The sequence below is a fragment of the Artemia franciscana genome, chromosome 5, assembly GCF_032884065.1.
Source record: "Artemia franciscana chromosome 5, ASM3288406v1, whole genome shotgun sequence".
NCBI classification, from domain to species: domain Eukaryota; kingdom Metazoa; phylum Arthropoda; class Branchiopoda; order Anostraca; family Artemiidae; genus Artemia; species Artemia franciscana.
In genome coordinates, this window is record NC_088867.1 from 33,297,363 (window position 1) to 33,323,492 (window position 26,130).

The 26,130-nt window shown below is 34.0% G+C and overlaps 1 protein-coding gene across 2 annotated transcripts; it reads right to left on the reverse strand.

Annotated features, from left to right (window-relative positions):
- Positions 1-2,819: 2,819 nt before the first annotated feature.
- Positions 2,820-25,499, reverse strand: LOC136027294 (uncharacterized). Of its 2 annotated transcripts, none has more exons than XM_065704396.1 (6): positions 25,187-25,499; positions 21,559-21,802; positions 18,471-18,639; positions 12,590-12,750; positions 7,612-7,875; positions 2,820-4,321 (listed from the first exon to the last, which is right to left on the reverse strand). In XM_065704396.1, the coding sequence occupies exons 1-6, from the start codon at positions 25,343-25,345 to the stop codon at positions 4,110-4,112; spliced, it is 1,209 nt and encodes a 402-aa protein (XP_065560468.1). In that variant the 5' UTR covers positions 25,346-25,499; the 3' UTR covers positions 2,820-4,109. The 2 variants fall into 2 exon arrangements, with proteins under 2 accessions (XP_065560468.1, XP_065560469.1); XM_065704397.1 differs by having other exon boundaries at positions 25,214-25,491.
- Positions 25,500-26,130: the final 631 nt, after the last annotated feature.

The following is a 26,130-nucleotide window of genomic DNA, read 5'->3' on the forward strand; positions in this document are numbered from 1 at the left end:
GGTATTCGGAGTCGTTTGTCTGGAGTTTGATTCTTACTCAAAATTAGCATTATGCCAAAACAAAGTCATTAGAACAGAAATTATGTCAATAGGTGACAGGAATCAGCAACGAAGATATGGAGCCAAGAACCTGGAATACAGGCGGGTACAGGGTTCAAATAAAACCCCCGGATTCAAACCCGGTTTGAACAGAGGGGTTCAAATAAAAAAATCCTTAAAACTGACTTTTTTTAAACGATATATGGAAAAAGCAATTAAGTCAATTCTAAATTAATTAATTTGATTTTGGCACAAGAATTGATCATCGTTTTTGTTTCATCGGCATTCGTCCATCACTAACAGTGTCACTTGTTTTTTTTCAAACAGAGTGGAATGTTACGAGAGGTATCATCCGCGGTGAGGTTTAACCTGAATTTATCGCGTTCGGATGAGTCATGATGCTAGTTTCTATAAAAAAAGGAAATAAATTGCTATTTGAAGTTTTAAAACTTTAAGGTTCAACAAACAAACTACTTTAAACCTAGATCATTCAAACTTCATATTTTTTTTTCTTTTCAGACTAAAAAGAAAGGAAAACTAGCCGGACTTTTCTAAAGAACCTTTTTTTTCTTTGTAGGATCCTTTTTATACGTACTGCGGTCAACCCATTTGAATAAACAAGAAGGAATCATTACAAAATCGTTTTGAAAAAAATGTCTTCTACATTAAACCATTTTCTTCAAGGCATTGTCTTGATCGAAAACAAAAGTCCGAAAGTAACACAGACTCAAATTTGAATTATTTTAAGCGTTCAGGTCCTTACCTAAATCAAAATACAACAAGAAGGTTAAGCTTATTCAAAAGGATCCTGAGATGAAATTGCCACCTAAAACTACGACCTCAAAGCTAAAGCAATCTCCAGAAGATGATCCTGTAACTTCTTTAAAAACAGAGAAACGATTATTGTTCAAAAGAGGGTACGTGTTAATTAAACGAAACACACTCAAGAATTACACTCTGCAAGATCTCAGAAAACCGGTTTTATAACCACAAAGACGGGTGACAGAATGCATTGGATTTATATAATTTGGACTATGTATTTGCACATTAGGGAGGGGGGGGGGGGTAAAAAATTTGGGCAGCGGGGAGTGACCAAGCAATTCTTACTTCATAATATGCAGAATTATTGCTGCTACTACGTTTTGCATGCACACCAGCTATGCTTTACCCCCACCCCTAATATACAAATATATAGCCCAAATTATATTAATGCAATGCATTCTGTCACCCGTGTTTGTGGCTATGAAACCGGTTTTACTAGCTCCTGCAGAGCGCAATTCTCGAGTGTATTTTGTTTAATTAACAAGTGCCAAAAAGAGATAATTTCAAAGACTATGGACGCCAAAATTTTTATACTTACAGAGAGGGCTGGAACTAGGCAGGTTTAGGTAGGTCTCAGTAAGCGAATGTAGAACATTATTAGGCCTTGCAAAATCTTTTTAAGCATTTCCTTTTGGTGGATTGGGCCCCTATAAGTAGCATTAAGTTGGTGGCTCCGGTTTCTCAAATACTCCCCATCCCGAAGTTCAGGCTTATGGCTAAAGGTACTGTGATTTTTTTTTTTTTTTCAGAAAACCTTAACCTTGCTATAAGAAATGAAGGTAAGGGTTCTAAACTAAAACTTTGAATGACTTTCAATGGTGTTAAAAGTTTCACTTTTCCTTAAAAGGAAGATAAAGATTAAATAAACGGCTTAAACATACTAACAAAATAAATACAATTTTAGAAAACGCAGTGCCAAACAACACGTCAAATAAATCTTTATAAGTAGTAAGCTAAGCGCTAATTCTTCGAACAGTCTATCACAATCCTGCTCCATGTCATCCTTAAAAATCTTACAGCCCCCCCCCCCTAAAAAAATGTCACATGCATATCCAGTTAGATGCGCATATCTAGCAACGTCCTCGGTCAGTCATTCGTATTTATGCATGGATATATAGCCAAACAAGCAGGTCAACACGGCCTAAGGCAATTTTTTTACGATGCCTTCACTAGTACGTTAAGCTGATGTATCAGCTCTTGCTGACAACCCAAACTGACAAAAAAAATACACAATTTACGACTAAAATAACATTAATTGAAAGATAAATCCAGAATAAATACGTGAGTTGTGTATGCAGGAAATGACGATGGGTGGTACAGACTCGAAAGACCGCTCAAAATGAGCTTTATATATATAGATAGGCTATAGAAAACCATAGAAAAACACTAAGATTATAAGAAACTATTTGTATACTTTCAATAATTGCAGGAAACGTGACAAAAAAGGGAGTACATACCCAAAAGCCCCACCTTCAGTGCGTGTCTATCAGACATCTAGATGTTATGGAAGCGCGAGTGCACAGCTTAAGCTTCCAAAATATTTAACAACTCTTAATAACACTTTTAAGTAATCTTTGCATTCCTTCTTACTCAACATGACAGCTATCTACCTCGGCTGCCTTTACTGGATTTCTTAACCGATTCCTAAACTATCAATATTAATGTTGATCATGACCTATCGATGATCTGACCAATAATGTAGCCGGTTGCTACCATCTTGATTCCGTTCTAAAACCAACCTTTAATCATTCGACAAAAAAGTATGCATCCAGTGATAAACATTAGGCGAAAGGCAACCTGACATTGCGGTACTTACATCCATCAATGTTCTTTTTTTTCAAATTCGATGCTTTCTTACCCTCTACGACATAAGACCGCTTAGAAACAAAAATACTTCAGTTTTCATTTGAAATCATTTTCTGTAGATAAGCGATTAACTACACACAAAAACGTCACAATAGCAGAAAACAACAAATATTGCGGTACTAATCTCTACCACTTTTTTCCATTTGCTACTTTCTGGCCATCTATGTTGTAACGTTGCTAAGAAACGGCACTACTTCTATTTTCATTAGGAAATCATTTTCTGTGGATGAACTATAAACACCAAAAAACGCGTGAAAAAATTTATAACAACAACAACAAAAGTAGTATACAGACTAAAAGGATATTCCTTCCTCCTGCATGATAATTGACTATTATTATAATGGCAAAATAGTTGGCTTTTACAATAAACAAGGCCATTTTTTGGCTTGTAACAACATAACACAGCACCAGTTATTTCCTGCTTGAGACAAAAACAGCCTATGGCTGGTGATAAATAAATGAATTCACCAAGGCTTAAGTCAACTATTTGAGAACTAAATATTTTAAGTAGATTTCTCACAGATAAGATAAAAAAGAAGTTTTCAAAAGATTAAAAATTCTAAATATGAGAATTGGATCGTTAGTCTATGACAATAGCAAAATTCTATATTAAAAAGTATTGATTGTTGTACTTATGCTTTCTTACGTATACACTCATCTAAAATATTACGTATTAAAAGGGTGACTCTTGGAGTGAATCATTGATACAGCTTAGCACTTAAAGCCGCGTTTGGAATCAGGTGGCTTTGTAAAGCGACGATTTACTATTAGAAATTGTGGCAGTATATACCAGTTTTAATCACTTGTTCCGAGTTCAATGAGAGATATATAATCAATTCGACATTTTGAAAAGCCAGCAAAAAATATATGGGACTTATTTTTCTTATTACTGGAAACATTATGCATATTTTAACTCTAAGTGCCATCAATATTAGCGTTCATCTTGACAGGGAACGCGCACCAGATGATGTAAGCCTATATGAAACAAAAACAAAAGTAATTTTAGCAATTTCAAATTTTAGTAACTTTATTTGTCAATTCCCATTTGATTTTGATGTCCATTTTAGTAATTTAATTTTAAAGTAATTCCCATTCCCAACTCGTTGGCTAATTCTCTGCACGTCCTTATTCGATTTATGACTTTGTTATTTTATCATCAGTACTTCTAATGAATCAAAATAGTAATTCTTCCTCCGGTAAAAAAAAGACAGTCTAAAACACTCACTAAAAAGAAGTATCAGTAAAATTTTGTGTTGTTTCGAACAGCACATAATAACAGTTCAAGATCCTTTTCCCACAACTATATCAACTATTACCTAGTACCCTATACAATTTTGATTTTCTGCAAAAATGAAACTCAAATCCAGGATTCCTATTCCATTTCAAAATAGACCTCTCTTAACAAGATTAGACGGTGACTCTACAGGCACTCTTGACAGGACAGTGGATATTGTACCATTAGCAATATTTTTTGCACAGCTATACATGGTAGACGAAACAGCAGAGGCTCCGCCTTTTAATGCTCTTGAAACTATGTCTTTGACGGGAGTAGTACTAGAAGCTCGCTTTCTGGGTGCTGGAAGTGTGGGAGTTCCTGAAAAAGATTTTACCCTGGAGCAATTACTGAAGAAGAGAAACTCGAACAATTATTGCTCCAAATAACATAACGTTTCATGAATGAAACTTACATCTTTAGTCAACTTTGAAAATGAACGGATTTACCATTAGCGTGGCAGGCTAAAATTCAAACAAAATTATGTAATTCAAAAAAAAATCGTGCACTCAATAATAGAAAAGATTCTTACTCTATTTCTAAAAATAACTATTACCAGCATCAAATATGGGATATGAGAAATGTCAGTTTCCCCCAAAAAGAAAATAATATAACTAAGATGCTTGGAATTCAAGTACCATCAAGTAAAACGTTACATGTAAAGTCAATAAGAGTTGAATAAATTCTTGTAAAATTAGCTAGACACACTAAATCGTCCTGCTAGAAAACCCCATTCTTGTAATACAATGGATGGGCCTACACGTGACAAACAAGGGACAGGTCTTATGTGGAAATCCATTGTTCACACTTATCATATTATTATTACTACGTTAGTAACGTACAAGATATCATACATAAGCTGTGATAAGTCAATATCTAATAACTATAAATAGGAACATAAAAAATAAAAACTTTTTTTTTCATATGGTCTTGGGGAAGATAGTCGAAAAGCTTTACAAAGCATCCCCCTCCCTGAAGATCACTGAGGGATGACTTGAGAATTTAAAATTATACTACCAACAAAATGCAATATAATTTGGAATCTACATGGGAAAAAGATTAGGTTCTTTTCTGAAACTTCTTTGGAAAAAATTCCGAATGAATTTTTTTTAAGTATTCCGGAATGAAAAAATTTTATAATTGGAAGAAAGCTCGAGTAGCTTCCAATAAACTTTTCAACCATTTATTTATTAGAAAACCCTTCTACAACAACTGGCGATCCAGGGGTGCCGGTGTGGAGCCCTCCCCCCCCCCAAAGATTTTACCTGGAGTCCTCATTTCGTGTTTAATTCTGTTTTCACTCTTTTTTTTAATAAATTTGTCAATCTTGTCAATTATTACCGCCCTTGTCACATTACCCCTCCTCCCTTGAAAAAATATAATTCCAACTTTGAAGGGTGGAGCCTTAAAGAAAAAGAAAAAAATACACCAACAAGAACCTGAAACAACAACAGACACAACACCAAAAGATAAGAGTATAATGAAAGCAAATGGGACAAAAAAGAAAAGGATGTTAAGCTTATTGTAATGTCTTTTCAGCTAGTACAATTGTATCGAGATGGAAATAGAACACAAAAATTTCCACGATCGCTTTTATCTATAAATCATGAGTGGTCAATCAATGTGGGAAAATACATCTAGGTCACTGAATACAGAATTAGGATTATGGCCAAGTATAGGAACAACAGATATTACAATAAGACAAAAGATAATAAAATAAAAAAGAAAAGAAAAACAAAAACACATAACCAAAAAACAACAAACAAAAAAATGATGGAGATGAGTGAGACAAATTACTGCTTTAGTACTTGCACTCATTCAATTTGGCGAAATCCAACTTTGAGATAATGTTTATTGCAATCCGCCTAGGAACTGAGACCCCCGAGTCCCCTATTTTGAATTTACTAACGATTTTTGATTTCCTATACCACGGGGCAGGCGAAGCAGATACTTAGCAAATCGGAAAACAGCGATTTTATTTTGAGCTGATTAGTTTGTTGTTCTTTTTTTTTAACAAATTCCGAAAGGGAGTGGCATGTGAGGCAGTGCAATAGCATTAGCAAGAAGCTATATAAGGCTAGCGAGAAGCTATTCCCATCTACCTATGTCGCAGTGTAAGAGAGTGTGCACCCAGGGGCGTAATTTGCTATGGGGCAGGGGGCAACTGCCTCCTCCAGACCCAAGTTTGCCCTACAGCTGGAGTTTAGTTTCTGCATAAAAACTTATCAAAACTAAGAAAAGCCTGCATAATTCAAGCATCCAGAGAAAGAAGTCAGCTTCTTTAATACATCTTTGCCTTTGTGGTAATATATGGATAATTTTCAGTTTTCACTGTCATTTTCACTTGATTTGTGAAAACTGGCTCCAACTTTGCCCCCCCTCCCCCTCCCCTCAAAGATTTTGACGAAATTACCCCACTGTGTACACCTCCTGTTTATTGAAGAATTTTTTAGTGTCCATAATTTGTGGTGAGCAAATTTTTCAATTTAAAATGTGCTTAACCGATTTCCTTGTCTACTCGTTGAATTGACATGATAATTTACTCGTAAATTTGAATTATTCTACCTTTCAATATAGTTTATTCCGTTATTCAGCAATTTCTTTTCACAAAAAAATCCACTTTTGATTCCCTGTGCATTCTGATTGAATAACCTCTTATCGTGATTCTCGTTTGAAATTTGAAGCTACCCCCAACAACCTTTGGGGGAGGATGGGCGCTTTCATCAAATCGTATTATTACCCTTCCTTCTCAAACTAATCAGTTATAGAAGGACTTATGTTTATCCAGTACATGGTTTCTAACAGTTTAGTTGTTACCCTTTGTATGAGTCCCCTTGTATCAAGACAGTGCATAGTAGGCATGGAGTTGGAACACCAGAGATCCGCACACATCTTTTATACGAAGCACAGCAAAATATAAATCTAAACTTGCACGTGAGTACCTTCAGCCGATTTTCAAAATTAGTAGAAACCCTTTAAAACCGTAGACACATGACTTATTTGAGCTTCTAAAACATTCAGAGTATCTCATTCTTGAAAATTATGTAATTTTTATCCTTTAAACTCAGAATTTTCAACTTCATTACAAATTGTACGCATAAAACCAGCCTTTACTCACATTTACCTACTAATATATGTCTATGGGATAAAATTACAACCCAACACTGACGTTAAATTACAAATTGTGCATATAAAATTAGCTTTAATTCAAATTCTGGCCAGTTGGAAGCTATTTTTCTAAAGAAAAAACTGGCATTAGGAAAAGTTAAGTTCAAGTTAAGAAATTTATTGCCTTGGTTTAGGCAATAAATACGATTAAAAAATCGCTGTACTCTAAAATAAAAAAAAATGTTTCAGAGACATAAAAAATTTCTGCTGACTAAAAAAAACAATAAAAATAAAAAAGTACTACAGTTTTGCTAATACTACGTAAACATCTATTTATTACAGTAATAATAATTCTTGATATTAATAAATTGGAACAATAATAACTATTAATATCAGCCATCACAACGATAAAAATTTATATCATTAAAAAAAAATTAAAAACATAAATATGAAACGGGAACTTATTATTAAAAATAACGAACAAAAGCCAAATAAGACCTTACCAGACAAAAAGCTTGAAATCGCCATTCCAACCTGTTCGGCATACTGCCAATGAGGAAATCCTTTACAATTTTCTATGATTTTACAGTGAAACTTTTCAACGAACTGTCCAGAGTAGCAGACGTCTTCGAAACTAACAGTACCTTCACTGTCCCCAATTATGAATAGTACTGGGCATGATATCCTTCCAAAATCTAATCTGCTCTCTAGCTGCCTCAACGGATTAGATACGTTTCTGAGGTAATTGATAGTTGAATGATAATAGCCTAGAAAATTAATTGTCGTAGATACTAGTTTAAAGAAAAGAAAACCAAACGTTAACTTTCTTACAAACAGTATAAAAATCTTATCAAACTGTTAACTCTGGTTCAAATTCGTAAAATTGCAGTAGACAATATTTCTTGTTAAAGACTTATTTTCAGATATAACTGTTTTACTCGTTTGGAACCATCGGCAGACTTCTTTGAATGAGTTTCGGCTGCCTTTGAATACTTCGATAAACATTTAACATTTACACTGGAGAAATCTTCTTCCTTTCTTGAACGTCCCCATTGTAAAAAGTATTTCAAGACTTGAATTTACAATCTACCCAAAACCGACATACAATCAGCGTTATCCACACTTTCTACAGTAATAGGAGGTGCTGTTATTTTTTTTAGTTGAGTGAGTTTTAAGAATGTGGTAAGAATATCATTAAGTCACTAAACTGAATACGAAGCGGATAACAGAAAAAAGATTTAAACAGTAAAAAAAAAAAAATGGAAATGGAACTCATTCCCCTTTTCCCATGAATACTACTAGTAGTACTTACACCTAACCACAACAACGAGCCCTCTGATGCCAACACAGTTGCGCGTGGAGAAAAGAGAACTTCACTGTATTGTGCATATTTTGACACTCGGTTATAAACTTCAAATATTTCTGGAACCACAATTTTCTCGTATCTCTCACAAATGAGAATAAAATTGAACTTTATTTTCTAATCCAGGTAGGAACAGAACGCGTTGTATTCTTGGTAGGGATATATATCGGGCTCCATGTTCATTTGGTAAATTTTATGCAGGGCCACCAAGTTTTAGGAGAAATGCTACACGAACACAACGTCTCAATAGATAAATCTCTGAAGTTATACAGTAAACATTATAGTTTTGATTCGACCTTAGTCCTCCGTGCTTTAAATAACCCAAGTCATTTTATCCTTTTTAAGGAGGTAAATTTTTCTCCATAGGAAATGGCTCATCACAATCTATTGAGAAAGATGTTGACTTACTTGACTTAACTTTGACTTAAGTCTCCTGCCGGGCACTGCTCGGCGTAGAGAGTGACGTCTGCCTCCTCCACCCGCTTCGGTCCATGGCGAGTATTTGCTCTTCGCCCTGTCTGATGTTTGCCATCGCCAAGAACTCGGACAGGCTGTCGGACCAACGTTTCTTCGGTCGGTCGCGAGGTCGCTTCCAACCAACTTTGATAGGGTCGAAGTCATAGATCATCTTTGCGGGTAGATGTGGTGGTATTCGAAGCAGATGCCCGAACCATCGTAAGGTTCGCTCGGCTGCTTGAGTCGAAAACCAAGACTGTTTTGTGAGCCGCGGAAGCCTTTCATTGCTGACGAAGTCGGACCATCCTAGGCCCTCAATCCTCCTCAGGCTCTTGGAATGAAATGCGTCTATTTTCTTGAGGGTTGCAGCTGATGCTGGCCATGTCTCAGCTCCGTAAAGCATCACAGAGCCGACTAGAGCGTTGAAGATCCGCAGTTTCGTTGTGCGACTGATATTTGGTTTTCGCCAGAGGTGACGATTCAGTCTAACCATGACAGAAGACGCTTTAGATAATCTTGTCTGCAGCTCGGGAAGAAGTGAGCCATTTGAAGAAATTACGGAGCCCAGGTGCGGTCAAAATCATGATATAATAAAAGAAAATATCACTTTGCGTTCTCGCGATATATTAGATGGCAGCGGAGTTTCTTGAAAACGTATTCACTCAAGTTCCGTGTATTGTTATTACTCTGCGAAAGAATGCATTTCAGGCTTATCATCTTAAATCAAGTACTGAACTTTCCTTTTTGTTTTTCTTGACATTTTTCGTGAGTTTATCAAATTTGTGAGGTTCTCTCACTCTCTCAATAACAAATTTAGAAATTAATAAGTTTATAACATAACCAGGATGCATTTTGATAAACAGCACAAACTATAGAATCCACCCAAAAATAGTTGAAACTCAGGATAGGTAACGGGGACAAACATAAAAGTTGACTTTTATAGAGAACATAGGCGTCGCCACATGATTTCACTACAGCGGCGTATTTATTATTGTGTCTTTCTTGCAGTAATAAATACAAATTTTCAAAAGTCGAATCTTAGCCTTGAAAATTTCCACTTTCTAAGCTGGAGAATTTTACATGGCTCAACTGGCGTTTGCGGACGTTAAAAATCAATGGCAATTTTGTTTGGGTGTAGATAATATAATTTTAAGCAACATCAAATTTTTATGTTTGCTGCTTACATAGTATGTCTTTCGCGGTCCACCCTTTTTCAGGAGAAGACAGGCAAACTTCCATATATTTTGGCAATACATTTTAGTCCTATAAAAAGGAATTTAGAAGATATTGACACTTTAAATGTAAATGCTTCAGAATAAGTCAGACCTCAACACACTTTATGTGTCGATACATCAGATGAGTAAGGTCTGTAGAATATACAGCTCCTGAGCAACACCACTGTTCACGAAACCTTTTATTCAAGCATATAGCATATAGCATATACATATACATATAGCAATATAGCATAGACATATACTTGTATAAGCATATACAAGAATAAATCTAAAAATAAATCATGTTCTTTTTAGAGATAGTGTTTTACGAACAGGATATGAAAGAATCAAACATAAATATTTCCCAGGTGATCCTGAGTGATATGAAAGTAATTCTGTATTTATATAATCAATCAGACAAAAATACTTTCTCCTTTTGCATACTTGTTCACTTGCCAAAAGACTAGGCCAGGAAAAAAGCCTTTATGTTTTATACGCCAAGAGTTTATATATTTTAAAAGGCCAGAGTCTTCATGCCTCTGCCGTCCCCTGATAATTCCCGTGCCATATCATGATCCTGAAAAATCCTGTGCCATATCATGAGTCTGATAAATACATACACGAAGAAAAAGATTTTGGATTTACAATACACAGATCTTAAATAGCATATAATGTATTGCTCCTTATCACAAGATACAAAACTTATTTTTTTAAGATTTACGTCTTCATAATCAAAAAGTTTAGGGTAGCAAGTTCTTTACAAGTTTGTCCCTGGAAGATTAAAGAAAATCATTAATATTTTTTTAAATCTCTGCTTGAAGCATTCAAAGACAAATTCGTCCCTGCAATTTTTGGCTTAATTTGATTTTTGTATCTTTCAGGAATTTTTTTTCTATTTTCTACCTTCAATACATGAATTTCCAAAAATTAAATTTTCTCTCTTTATCACTTACTGTCTATATTCATTAAGAAAGACTTTGACCCGCTTAGTCATGTGAAGTGGCGGAAAGCATACACGATATAAGGGATATATGGGGCAAATAGCGATCAATTTTTCTTCTTTTTTTGTATATAGGCCTAAATGAAAGACAGCCATATTTTTTTCAAGTAACTTATAAGGTTATAAAAAAATAATGGTGTTTGTCATTATTTTTAGAGGGACTAGCTTTTAAAAATCAACCAGTTTTATTCTCTTTGACGCGAAATAAAGGTATTTTTAAGAATATATACCCTAACATTCAAAACAATTTTAAACATCAAGCGTCTATCATTTTCTTTAAATTTTACCGATCGTAGTTTTAACATGAGTGAAATATTGTTCAAATGGGGTATATCTACACTATCTCGACTTCAAAGCTTTTAACTATTTTCATGCCACTTAGATTATTTTATTCAGATGTACTCTATTTTAGTAAATTTTTGCTATGAAGTAAATTTCAGATGATTGAATACAACTTTAACGTCCTGGTTTTTTTGCTTTCAAATCCAACTCTTTTGAAAGCAGGGATAGCTTTTAAAAGAGAATATTTATAATAAAAGAGATCTTTACAAAAATAACATTTATAAATGTCAAAAATCTACTTACAAATTTAGTTTAGTTTTTATATATTATTATTGAAATCCATTGATTACAGTCAAAACATTGTGGTTTACTACTGTGAAGTAGAAATTTCATAAATGGATCACCAATTTAGTCCACAACAAAATAATACCAAAGAATAGCACAAAAGAATTGGTAAATTGCGAACAATATGGATATTGTAGGGGCTTTCAACAACCTGGGTCCCACTAAAATCCTTAAAGGGTTCCACAAACACAGTTGCACAACTTATTGGCAAGAATATATTCGGTGCGATAATTTAAGGTCTTTAATGGCAATTAACTAGATCCAAAAATAAAGCCCCAGCTAATTTATATAGTAGGATTTAAAACATGAAAAAATACGGAAAAGGGATAAGTTAAGAAAATAGAAATGTTAAATAAGAATGAAACTACTTCCTTTATTGGTATTGCATAACAAAAAAGCCCAAGCCAAACAGAACGTCGTTGATTGGGATAGCTGTTGAGAATACAATAAAACAGAAACTTAAATTTGGGAATATTAGCGCACAAAATGCAAGAGAATAATCCAATTGATCACAAATAAAACATAGAAACGGCAATGACACTACAAATAACAAAAAAGGCATAAAGATTAACGTGCTACCATCAGCCTTTATCAGAAGCAGCGCTTTTGCTTTCCTGCCCAAGTCTGGTGCCTAGCTTAGCAAAGATTTTTTGCCAGATTTTGGCAAACTTAAATTTCTACAATGCTACAACAAACAGTTATCTGAACATACAGTCGCTAGATAGTACAATATAAGCTGGTCCAATTCAAAAATTCTGAGGAGTGCAGTTCAACAAATTAAAGGTTAATTATAAAAATATTGCTGAAACAGAGAACACTACCTTTAGAGCCAAGTTGATTTTTCACTTCGACTAGTTGCTCTTCGTCCAGAGAACAATTGGAAATAGTGAGATCACGAAAATATTGCAGGTCCTCAGCAGATAGGAAAGGAAAAATGAAGTCTGAGAAATAAGGCAGGTAACTCAAACATCGATAACGTTGACTTAAACGAAAAGAGAAAATAAGTTGCGTCAAAATAAATAAAATAATCCCTAGATCCAAAAAACTAATCTTAGCTCTCAAAGAGAACATTTTATTGATGCTCTTAATGCTGAAGCAAGAAAAAAAAGGTAAACAGAAAAACACTATTCACGGCAGGCTTCTGTATCCCCAAACGTTATATGCAAAGAGATTCGCTTTAGTTTTCATTGCGCTACGGATTCACAATGACGATTGGTTGCGAGATGTGCTATAGGTTCTACCCGATCTAGATGAGGTCTCCTAGAGAGCTAGCAATCTTGCATTTCTGTATGGATTCTCTTTTCAGATATTTCATACAGAATCAAATTAGCTAATGGAAAGATTACAGATCTGTCTGTCACAAGTTTGATTTTTGGTGTGTGTCTTAATATCTTTTAACTTTGTCTGTATCGATTCATAATTTAATGATGCAGTTTTATATGCTTTACAGTCTAGACGAAGCAAAGCACTACTGCCTCAAGACAATGATTATTGTCCAGTGGTAATAATTATGTTTCCATTCCATTAGTTTACTAATAAAGGCAATTGAAAAAAACATAAATGACCATCATTACTCCAAAAAGCATAGAAAAAAGCTATTCAGGCACTACACTTAATTATGTTATCAAGTAATGTGAGTATTGTGAAATAGTTTTTTTGCTGTTACTAGAAGACAAGAGGAAAAACGAACATGTATCAATTTTCAAATACACAGAAAAGCACGTATCTGCAGTGATATCAATTTACTTAATATCAGCACTAATATGTGCATACCATACATAAAATAAGGCAGAGATTTTTGGCCACTCCCTCTCTCACACTTAGGAGACCAAAACTATTCAAACAGTATTTAAACAGAAAACATGTTACTCTTCTGATGGTCTTGCTTTGATAAATTAAGTTATAATTGAAGAGCTGCCCGAAATATTTTAGCTGCTGCTGAAATGTTATAAAAATATCTAGTCTTATAGCAAAAGAGAACCAAGTCATTTGACTTTCTTTGGGTTTATTGTTCTCAGCTTTAACCAGAGTTTCGTCACACCTTTTCCCGCAATTCGGTATTATATTCAATCACTGCCACTACAAAACTACAGCTAAAGTAAGGGATTCGTCATTAGTTGCACGACTTAAGGAGCCTGAATTAAAAATTAATTGTCCTCGACATTACTCATTTATATGATGGAAACTCCCTTCTTAAAGATCCCGAATAAAATAGATTACAAAAGAATTAAAATGGCTAGCATTACGGACAATATGGTATTACCAAGCTGTATTAGGCAACTGTCAAAAAAGCCAAGATTTCAATTTCTTAAAATTGTGAATCAAAGGACACGGGATCAAATCATTCAAACGTATCTTTTTGAAGACATTTCTATGAATGACTTTAAAATTATCCTGAAGCTTTAACTGGTGATACTCGATAGTGCTAGTGAGTTTTGTTCAAGACTAACTTAAGTTTCCAATCACTAGCTTAAACATTTGTAAGAGTTAGTGAAAGAGAAAAGTTTGATATAAACAAAACAAAAATGAATAACAATTTAGACTGATTGTTCTTCTTGGCTACCATTGTTTTGTTTGAGAATACTGATGAAAGACGTAATCAATTAGTTTGTTTTAAGCTTGATTTATTATATTAATTTATTTCCAGTTCATCATTTTAAGCTGCATTATTACTCTTCACTTTTGTTTGAAAAACTTGTTTTACGAAAACATTTTTGTAGATTAATTTTACTTGTTTTTAAATTGGCAGTTTTATTACGGGACAATTAGTTTTTTTTAGATTTTCTGCATAATAATATAGTAGAGTATAATCATTATTATAATTATATTATAATTATAATTAGAGTATAATTATATTTATATTATATTATGTTCATATTAGGGTATAATTATAGTAGAGTATAGTTGAAATTCTAGGCAAAATTTGAACATTCAGTCAAAATCGTCGATCAATTGAAGTTTTGTGCAATAATTTTTGTACTCTGAAATTTGGTCTGCATTCGACAGGGTACCTTCCCCCATGGAGATTGAAAACGTATACAGTTTCGTGTCATCTATGGGGCTAAAGCAATTCCTTGAAAATAAAGATATTTTAATCTATCGTTTATTAAAATAATCTATGTTCGGTTCGTTGTAACTACAATTGTCTCACTTTAAATGCATGTCTAGGTCATTTATAAAAAAAAATTCTTTAAAAATTTTCGTGAAAAAAATTCAGATATAGCAAACCAAAACAAACAATTTTTTTTCCACCTTTTGTTTTTTGTTTGTTTTTTGTTAAGATTACCCTCGCCTTTTCTACATAGCCAGTAAGTTTCAAGCCAATCAGCTTTAAAAAAAGGGGAAAAATCAAAATTATTGTGTCAGGGATCGATGTACTAAATTCTTTTTTTTTGGAAACTTGTTTGGTGTAGTCTACATACGGTAACCCAAAAGTTCCAAGCAGATTCAGAAAAGTAATTGTTAGCCCATTTATGTGGTGCCTAGAATCGATACAACCCATTACTTCTTTTTAGTGGTCTTTCCTCTTAATTCTGTTTTATCAAATAAGTTACAAGCTGATCAGAGACAACAGAAAATGGATCTATTTTGAACGTCACGAATCAATAAAGCCAAAAATTTATGCTAACTGCCTAGTAACGGTCAAGACAATCAGATTTTCTTATTTTTTCTTTAACATATCCTTGTCATGGCCTGATCAAACCAGTTTTTTATTTTTCTAAAAACGCTTTAGGCCCATTTTTTGGTGTCACGAATCAATACCGCCAAAACTAGTCTCAAATTCGTCTTTTCTGCATTGAGGTTCACTTGATCTGAAGACTTATCGATGCATTGTTAAGCCAATTAATAAAGCAAAATTTATGGGCATGTTTTTCGCGCGTTAAGAATTTTTTTTTCAGTTTTTTCGACATTTTGAGGTCACGTTGAACCAGGGACTCACGGATATAGGTTTCAAGTAGTCCAGACAAAATGATTTTCAAGCCCTTTTTTGGACATTAGGCGACAATTTAATGGCGTAAAAGAAGCACTGCTTCTCCTTGCTGAGGACCCAAGTGGTGCAAGACAAATGAAGTGGGCTGGTCATACTTGAGTCTTCAGTCGGGCACAATTCTTGGATTGCTATGAGGGGACCTCGTGCATTGAATCGTGAGAAAACTGGACGGAGTAGCACCTGCAAGGGACCCCAAGACATCGACTTATCCAAGGAGTTTTCAGGAAAACTATTTTTTTTTTATTTCTTTTCTGTGTACTAGGGTCATGATCCAAGACCTTGCAGGTATAAGTTTCAGACTGACAAGATTATTAATCAGCGTTATCCACACTTTCTACAATAATAGGAGGTGCTGTTATTTTTTTTAGTTGACAGAGTTTTAGAATGTGATAAGAATATCATTAAGTCACTAAACTGAATACGAAGCGGATAATAGAAAAAATTCTATTATACCTTGTAACCCATTTTTGGATCCCATTTTCAGTTAGGGAGATCGTGACCCTAAAACTGATTTTTTAGCCCTTAGACGACATTTTAATAGCTTCGGAGACGCACTGTTTCCCGCTATTGAGGACCAGCAGCGCAACACAAAGGAAGTGTCTTGGTCACACGTAAAAGTCCTCAGTTGGGCCCAAGTCTTGGAATGCTTCAAGAGGACCTCGAGCATTGAATCCCGAGAAAACTGGACCAAGCAGCACCTGCACGGGACCCCAAAACTTTGAATAATTCAAGAAGTTTTCAGGAAAATTATTTTCTTATTTCTTTTTTGTGCACTGGATCTTCATGACCCAAGGCCTTGTAGGTAGAAGTTTCAAACTGACCAGAAAATAACCTTGTAATCCATCTTTGGGTCCCATTTTCAGTAAGTGAGCTTGTGACCCCAAAACCAGAAGTTCTCCTGTACAATGGGATTATTTTGACTCTAAGACTTATGGATACAAGTTTCAAGCATATTGGAAGCAAAAGTTTTTTGGCCCGTTTCAAGGCCTAGACCCTTTTCCTATATTTGAGTCCTCTTAGCCCAAGGACAAAAGAATATAAGTTTCAGGCTAATCAGGGAAATAGTTCCATCATCCTTTTCCAATCCCATTTCTTCTTTTGGGGCGGGGGGGGGGGGAGATTTCATACAAACCAATGAGAAACAAAAACGTGTTTCGTCTATTTTCCTTTTCCCATTCCCGTTAAAATCTAAGGTCCCCCCATCCCAGGAAACAATTCCTGCAAGCTTAAATTTGATGAGAAAGTCTTTGGTCCACTCCGGGTCCAATTTTTGGGGCACCTATGTCCTCAACCTAAAATTCAGTTTCTACATTAGAGCCTCCTTGGGGCCGAGGCCTCCAGATGTACTCTTAAAGCTGTTAGTTAAAAGCATTTTTTGGACGTTTCTCGGATCTTTCACAGGGCGAACCAATATCTTTTTCAGCTTTGTGTTTTATGCTCCCTTTCGCCCAAGGAGTTATAGACACTAGTTTCAAGCCCACAGGAAGAAAACAAGTTTAGGATCCTATTACCGTTGCCTCAGCCTATTTTTTTTTTTTTTTCCTGCATTATACAATCCCATAGGAATTGCAGTGGTCCCCGAGGGGGAAAAAGTCCTGTTCTTGCTCTTTTGATTTCAGTTAGTTTCCCAAATTGGAAAACAGGGTTATAACTCCTATCAAAAACAAAGGTGAAAACAAATGGTTTTAAGGTGGTCGTCCGAATTCTCCGAGTCAGGGTACTATCAAAGACTGCAAGAAACCTTCCTTATTGAGCGGCTTAAGGGAAAAATCCTATCTCCTATTGACCTAAGACAAGGCAGGAATTTCTGATCAACTTCTACATCCCATTACCTTGTCTATCTTCTGACTCCATCAGACAAATATTAGCAAAACCGAGTATTTGACTTGTACCATTTGAAACAATCTTTAAAAGCTTTCAATTCCGTCATTTTTTTAATGATATATTATAACTAAAACAGGTTAACAAATTCAACGTCGACTTGTTCCTTGTTAAGCGGGTTGCCTCGTTCCTATCAAATAGATCACAAGCGGCTAAATATTTGAATTATTAACCCAGTCTCCTCTTTTTCCACAATGGTTTAGACCCGAGGAACCCTACTAGGTCCCTTCCTTTTCTTAAAAATTACGATCAACAGCCTCTTGGGGGATTTCCACTATAGTTTAAAATTTTTTGAAGACTTAATAGTCGAAAAAGCCTGCAATAAAAATGGCAATGAGGAGCCCTATGAGCACCCTTAGTGACACTGCAAGTGATGCTTCAGCTTTAGAGATGAGAATGAAACCATCCAAATACTCTATAAGGCAAATTCATTTTCTTCTCCCAGGATATTCCACAGAAAAAATTAACACTCATCATCATACCCCCATTATTACTTTGTTTCCATCCCTTATCCCTCATTTGAATTATTTTCATCCTTTTTCTAATATTAATACTTATTTTTTGTAAACTCGTTTTTTAAGATTTTTCTATCGTTATATTGATTGATTTGTTCGTTTTAGTTCTTGACATTGCCTTATTTATGTTCACGGACTGTTATTTAAATGTTTTTTTTTATTCATTGTAAATCAAAATTCAAAGTTAGGGCTTGTAATTTCATGCGATGAATCACATTTCGTAAACCGTTTTGTCCTTATAAGAAATAAAATATTGATGAACCTTTCAAAGAGAAAAGAAACTAAGGAGAACTCAGTCACAACTATCAAACTGACCTAGAAAACATAATTCCTTTCCAAGTTAAATCTTGAACTTCTTCGGATAATGAGGGATGCGAAGCAGATATTATAATTAATTTCTGAACTCTTTTTGGATATAACTGTTGAACTTTCCATGCCATATGTATCCCCATGCCATGTGCGACGATGCTGAAGTCTTTAACACCTGTGGATTTTTCATATGTTAGGCGCTTACTATACTTTGATTCAACAATATTACAACTGAACGAGATAGCTATGATTTCAGACTACATCTAATTAATATTACAATAAATCCCAAAATAGATGGAGAGCAAATATAGTAATCCCTCCGAAACTGGATATAAGTACCTCTCTGAAAACTGAATAAAAGGAGTCTAAGAATGCATTTTTCCGATTTCGACACCAATTTGAGCTATCATTGCTCAATCATCCTGTTTGCCAGATTGATTTGTATACAGTTGTTCAGGGTCGGACCTATTTACACCAAATCTTCGATATAAATTTGAATCTTCCGCTGGAAATTAATTGATTCTAGATTTAATATGTTTTAAATATATAAAATCTTGCTGTTTATTTTTGAAATAGGGACACAAAGAAATTACAGCTCAAAGGTCTATTTTGATACAAAATTTTGCCCACTGAAAGAGCCAGCCATTCACCCCTGTTTGAAGTAAAATGAAAATACCTATTCAAATTTAAATATGGTGAATACAAAACAAGGAAATCTTTTGGAGAGACATCTCCAAAAAAAAGGAACCTCCGGCCCACAATATACTCCCGTTCCACTCCGATTTATCGGTATTTTTACCATTGTACCAATATTTTTTTTTGCACTGTAACTTTCTCTCTGTACTGATATACGGAGATTAATCTTGACTGTTAACTAAGCAGTAAGAAAACTGAATCCAAGGGCTTTGAGAACAATTCCCTCAGACACATCCTTAAAATCCATTGGACTGAGAAAATTAAAAACACTTTCAGCCAAGAAAAAAAAAACAGTCACTTGTGACCAATAAAGTTGCAAGTAGTTTCTGGCAATACATGGTGCGCATGTCCAAAGGTTGCCTTCCTCATGACGTGTGGTGCTGTGTTCCCCTGGTATCAGAAGGCGAGGGCGGTAAAAAGCTACAGTATGATTATAATTGGAGAAGGATGCTGCACTGATCAGAACGTCAATTGAAGATCTTTGGTCTACAGCACTCCAGAGGTCATCTTATTCGACAGTCAGCGTGGAAATACCTAAGATAAGCTATTTTTCGTATAATTCCCCCATTTTTTTGCTTTCCGGAGTTGACCCCCTAAAAACATCCTGCGTATATTGCTGATTTGTAATAGCCGTGCATAGAAATTTCAATGTACAGGCAAGGACGTCTCAAGGGCAATTGACACAAACATTAAAATGCATATGAATGTTGATTTCAGTCTCAAAAACATGTTTTTTAAGCATTATATATTTAACAAAATACGGTTCAAAGGACGGGCACAAAACAGAATAATATACGAAAATAGAATTGAAGGATTCTACTGTGAAAAACAATAAATATTTGACAGTTCTTTTGAAAAAAAATTTAACTGAATTAAAAAGTTCTGATATGTCTTTTTGTTATATCTTTCTGAGCTGAGTGTATTGCAATTGCTTTTCAGATCTTTCAATAAATTTCAGAAAAGAAATACAAAGGATATTTCAAGGAAAAGTCGGAACTCAAATAATAAAACGGAACTGGAACTAAAATAACACCACTGATGCATAAAATGTTTCACAATAAATTATTTTTTATACTTTTATCTTAACTGAGTAGGCTACAGTAATGAAGTTGCACCGCCAGTTATCAAACTTAGGTTTTAAAATATCTTTTAAGTAACTTACAATAATCGAAGCTGGTAAAGTTCTTTATCTAAATTAAGTTATTCATATAACCTATGTTCAATCCCTACATCTATCAGAACAATTCATGCAGAGTAAGAAACAAAATATTCTAAATTTGAAAGAAAGACTGCCATAAAAACTGTTAATTTTTTTATTATGCTAAATGTTGGGAAATATAATCTTATCTCAAGCTGCTTTATATTTGGTTCCAAATTCCCCTTCTCTAGAGATATGTTATAATAATACCTTGAGAATCGAAAGAATCTGTAACTATGTTTCTCTGCAAACATTCAAGAGTGGCATAATTCTCCCACAGGAACTGTGGCAAAAATGCTGCTGGGGAAAAAATGCTAATTTGTTCAAAAAACTAGTTTCTCAGATCTATTAAATATATTGTTTTTAATAAAAAAATAAAAAATAAAACATAAATAAGGGATAGAAGTTTAACACTAAAAAAGGGACATAAACACAGGACCAAAAGATAACAAATTGACGAAAGGGGTGTGCTCACTGAGCAATATTGCTGGACGTCCAAGATTAGATTAGTTGAACTTTAGCATTGATTATGCTTTATAACTTGAAAACCGCAATCTTTTCGGGCTATCAGGGTTAAGGATAAGCACCTCTGTACTTTGGACCATCTTGACTTTAAGACTAAAATGTAAACACAAGATAAACAGCCTCTCTCTAAGAGTAGAAATATAAGACTTTTTCAGTTAATACATGTGGAGCAGATGACCCTTTTTAAAAATAATTTTCATGGCTCTTTTTTCAATCGACTCAATTTGATCACTAAGTTCCTCAGGGACGAAGCCCTTAGTGCCAGAATAGTAAGAATAATCTAAAAAGAGGCGTAAAATTGGTGTATAAGCATCCAGGATACCATATTTGAGGCAATTAAACTTGGCATTAACTTCAATTTAGCTGAAAGCAGTATTTGGTTTATTTAGTAATAGTACAAAAGTGTTCATTTGATTTGAGCTTAGATGAAAGAGTAGCACATACATATCAATGATATCAATTTGAAAAATTGATAGATAATAGTCCAAAAGAGAACAGAGTAACAACGAGAAGGTCCATTGTTTAGGAAGTTAACCGTGAGGATTTTGGATTAATTGTCGCCACCTTTAAAAATTCCATTCATTTTATCTGCTGAGGTACTCTTAAAATTATTTTTTAAAAGCTTTAACGCGGTAAAATCATCAACATACAAAACCAAACTAACAAAGATTTTACCCAGAGAAGCTGCAACATCAACACAGTAGTTGGCCAGAGTCTTCAGTTGAAAATTCGTTCTGCTGCTATTTTGATTCCAATGCTTTTCGAAAGTCACAGGAACTACATTGAAGCTATGTGATATAGACTGTTCTAATCTTGACCAGAGTAAAGGAGCATCAGGGCCAACAGATATACATAGGAGCAAAGGCTTTGAGTCAGTCCAGTGAAAATCATACTCGTGAGAGTGTGCCACAAGACTGTCCTGGAAAAAGATTGTACAATTATTTCATGACTTACATTAATTATTAGAATAAGTAGATTCTTCAAAAAGTAGTGAATGCTTATACAAATGGTGTTATCTAAGCATGATCCAAATTAAATACAGATCATTGTGTTCTTTAGGGGGAAGGGTATAAGAAGAATTTTGGCTATCATGTTCTGAATTATTCTTGAAGAATCTAAAGCTTTGAAATAAGAGCTCTCTAGCATTTTCTTCTTTTTTTACAAAAATACAAATAAATACAAATCTCTTGATTTATAGCCCCCCTCCCTACCCAAATTGGTTCGAGGACCCCACCTTTATAAGGGAAATTATGGTATATTGTAGGGCAAGAAATTAAAAGTTTAGTCTAGGCTTATGAATCCTAATTTTCATTCCCTCATTTACTTTCCACTTTATTAGTTTTATGGGTGTTTTTGCCTTTATTTCCTTCCTCTTCATTAGGTACATTATGTTTAATAATATTTAAACCCTACGTTTTTAATTTCATTTTTGGTCATTTGTATCTTTATTCCTGTCTTTATCATTGGGATCTCACAACACAAAAAAGGCCCTAGAAACGCGTTTCTTAAATAAAGAAAAATACTCATATTTTCTTCATTTTTTAATTACTTGCTAGTCAGTGTTGTACCAAGCTCACCTTACATTAACACCATCCATCCTCATATGAGTTCTTGCACTACTAATTTTGATAGCGCATGAAGGAATGTCAGTTATGATAATCTGCTAATCACAGTATCTTTTGTTGAACAATGCACTGGTGTTGTTTGTTGCCATATGCGTTGGTATTACTCAATTATTCTGTACCTTCTGTAATCACTAGCTTGCTTAGTGTCAATGCATTGGTGATCTGGGTTTCCCATCCATCTTTTTCTTCTACTTGGCGTTGACTAATGATTCCTTCAAGTGAGAAGCTGAGACACTATTTGGGTTCATTCTTTTAACATTTTCAATCTTTGTTACATTTAAGATCTTAGAAATTGATTATATTTGAACATAAAACTAGTTGATTGCTTGACTAATTTACCAAGGGAGGATTTTCATACTCTTGAATATATATTGCCACCATTTTGATGCTGTTGGCGTTAATTTGGATGCCAAAAGGTTTTGTTACTCAGCAAATATAATCCACCAGTATTTCCACATCAGCAGTTGTGGGCAGCAGATCTATGTTCTCTATATAGACAAGCTTGGGAATCAGGAATAAATTTTCTCCTATCCATTTCTTTTTTAAAAGTGCATTCTTATGTTTATACCAGTTTATGCAACATTTGCAATATATTACTCTTATCTGAACAATATAATGCAAAATATGATTTCCCATAACTAAACATACTGTGAATGTATAAGAATGTTAAATATTAATGTATAAATGAATGTAAAAAAAAAACAGAAATAGTTGTTTTTACATGAGGAAACATAGATTGCTTTTAAGCAACTAGTCTGAAATTGTTTGAAATTCCTGAATACCTTTTATCACTAAAAAATTAAGTATCAGGAAAAACAGGTAAGAAACAGAACACCTGTTATATATATATATATATATATATATATATATATATATATATATATATATATATATATATATATATATATATATATATATATATATATATATATACAGAACAGGTACTTTAAAAATAAAACAGAAAAAGTGCTGATGCTTACTTGAGACAGCATTGATAATTAGGCTATACTTGGAAAGAGCAGGTTCTGCAATTTGATACATTTTATGTTAGCATAGCCTTGTGAACTAATCAATTTCATAAAACATGGTTGTAATAAATCTGTGCATGTGGAATAGATGACTGTGAACTATCAACTTAGGATGGGATTTTGAGTTGAATGGTGTGTTTTTATCTTTGATTGATTAAACAAAAAATAAGGAACAAATTGTCAATTTAAGTGTCTTTTTTAGAGCTCAATATAGAATTCGCAATGGAAACAATTATTATATTTGGAAAAAGTGTTCAGAGACACATCAAAACATATATTCACCTTCTAGCTATCAAATTAAAAAAAAATTGAATGACTGCTGTCTGTCTCTGTAGTGAAACAAATCTCTAAAAGGTCTTATCAGGGTTGTCATTTGCTATGAGGCAGGTGGGGGGGGCAACTGCTCCCTTCAGACCCAAGTTTGCCACCCTCAGAGCTCAGTTTTCTCCTAGCTGAAATTTAATTTTTGCAAAAGATCTTGTCAAAACTAATATAAGCCTGCATTATTCAAGAATCCAGAGAAACAGATCAATTTTCTTTTGTATATTTTTGCCCTTATGGTAATATATGGATCATTTTTCAGTTGCCACTGTCATTTTCACTTGATTTGGGAAATTGGCTCCAACTTTGCCCCCCCCCCCTGGGATTTTGAAAAAATAATGCCCCTGGGCCTTATCACCTCTAAATTTTTAAAACCACCATATTATTTATATCCTGATTGGATACCCTCCCCTGTTTTGCTAGGTCTGCCACTTTAGACCTTTCTGAATACTGCAGGGTACAAGCTAATGAGGAGAACTGACTAGTCTATGGAAAAATGGCTCTGATACTTCTTGTAAGGCACTGCATTTTCCTTCTAATAAAGGCAGTTTAAGGAAGACATTCAATTTGACTGAATTAGAAATACTATTTTATGGCTTGGATTGAAAAGCAAACAGCATTAGCTACTCAGAGAATGTACAACTATCTATCATACTCTACCTTCTCTGCAAAAAAAAAATAAATACAGAAATATAGTAGTAGCCCTAAATTAAAAACAAAGGTGAAGTTTGTGTGGCTGACTACTTTTAAAGCAATTATGTTAAAAAATAAAATAAAAGTAGCATAATTACATTCCTTATTTTATGCTCTTTCTAGATATCATGGTAACTTTTGCAACAATGCTACCCTACACCACCTCTATAATGGTTCTAGATAGGCTATAGCCTTAAATGATAAACTTATTCTTTGTTTTGATCTCATGATGCACTATGCTTTTTTTGCAAACATTTTTTGTGGATTATTGACTAAATAAAAATCCTTTTGCCTGAGTGATTGCAATAGAATTGTTAAATAGAAATATTATTTGAAATTGAATCAAAATATTGAGCAACATTTGAAAGAAACATGATAATCAAATTAATAGAAGCATGGTCTACCTATGGTAAATATAATTGAGCTGTGGTTTATGACCTAACTGTTTTCTTTCAGTTTTTGCAAATCCTATGGCTGCTTTTGGGATCATCAAAGGGAGGGAGATGCTAAAAAATGACTACAGTACTTGGAAAGAATACAAAATAAGAAATCCAATGGTAGCCTACTACTTGTATTCATTTAACATGTTTCCTGAAGTGATAAGCCACTATAAGTTTACCCAAACAAAATTTAAACCTGGTAATTAGAAGTCTCATTTTTCACCTCTTTGCTCCTTGCATCTCTACCAGCATATTGCTTCCAAACACAATGAAATATTATTAAAGAAGTTTCTGCAAAAAGTGAGATAACAAAAATGCATATTGTCTCTATGTACTTCACAAACTTGTGCATCATAGAAACTTCAAGGAAACGATTATAATATCTCTGCTTGATGTGGACCCAGGTATTCGAAATTCAGGGATGAATTCAATCAAATGGAGTGAATTCCCCTCTGAGACATACACCTTTGGAAACTGGGTCAAAAAATAAAATTTGTAATTGTTGCTTTAAACGCGGTATCTATAATAAAATAAGCTGATCTATTAATGCCATCTTTACAAGAATAGCCATGCAACTCGTAGACCCTGGGCTAAAACTTTTCAATGGGGCCTTAGGTTTTGTGAAATCCGACATATTTCAATATTATATATATATATATATATATATATATATATATATATATATATATATATATATATATATATATATATATATATATATATATATATATATATATATATATATATATATATATATATATATATATATATATATATATATATATATATATATATATATATATATATATATATATATCACCGTGAGCACGGCGACTTCATCGCCGGGCTTCGGCACGTGCCAGGCTTCTATATATGGATTTTCATTCAATGAGAACCTTTCATTTAGAAACCATATAGCCATGATTAGGGTTAAGGTCTCACGGAGTTTGGGTATCACTCGAAAACTTAAGCACACATTTGCTGGATCTATTCTGAAGCTTCGTTTTTTTCTGCCTTGTCCAGTTATAAGTTTCTTATTACCCCATTTTATGGATTTCTGCTTTTTCGTCTTTACTGTGGTCACTTTCTGTCATGCATAATAAAGCAAGGCGTCTGGTTATGGACACCCACCGTTTTTCA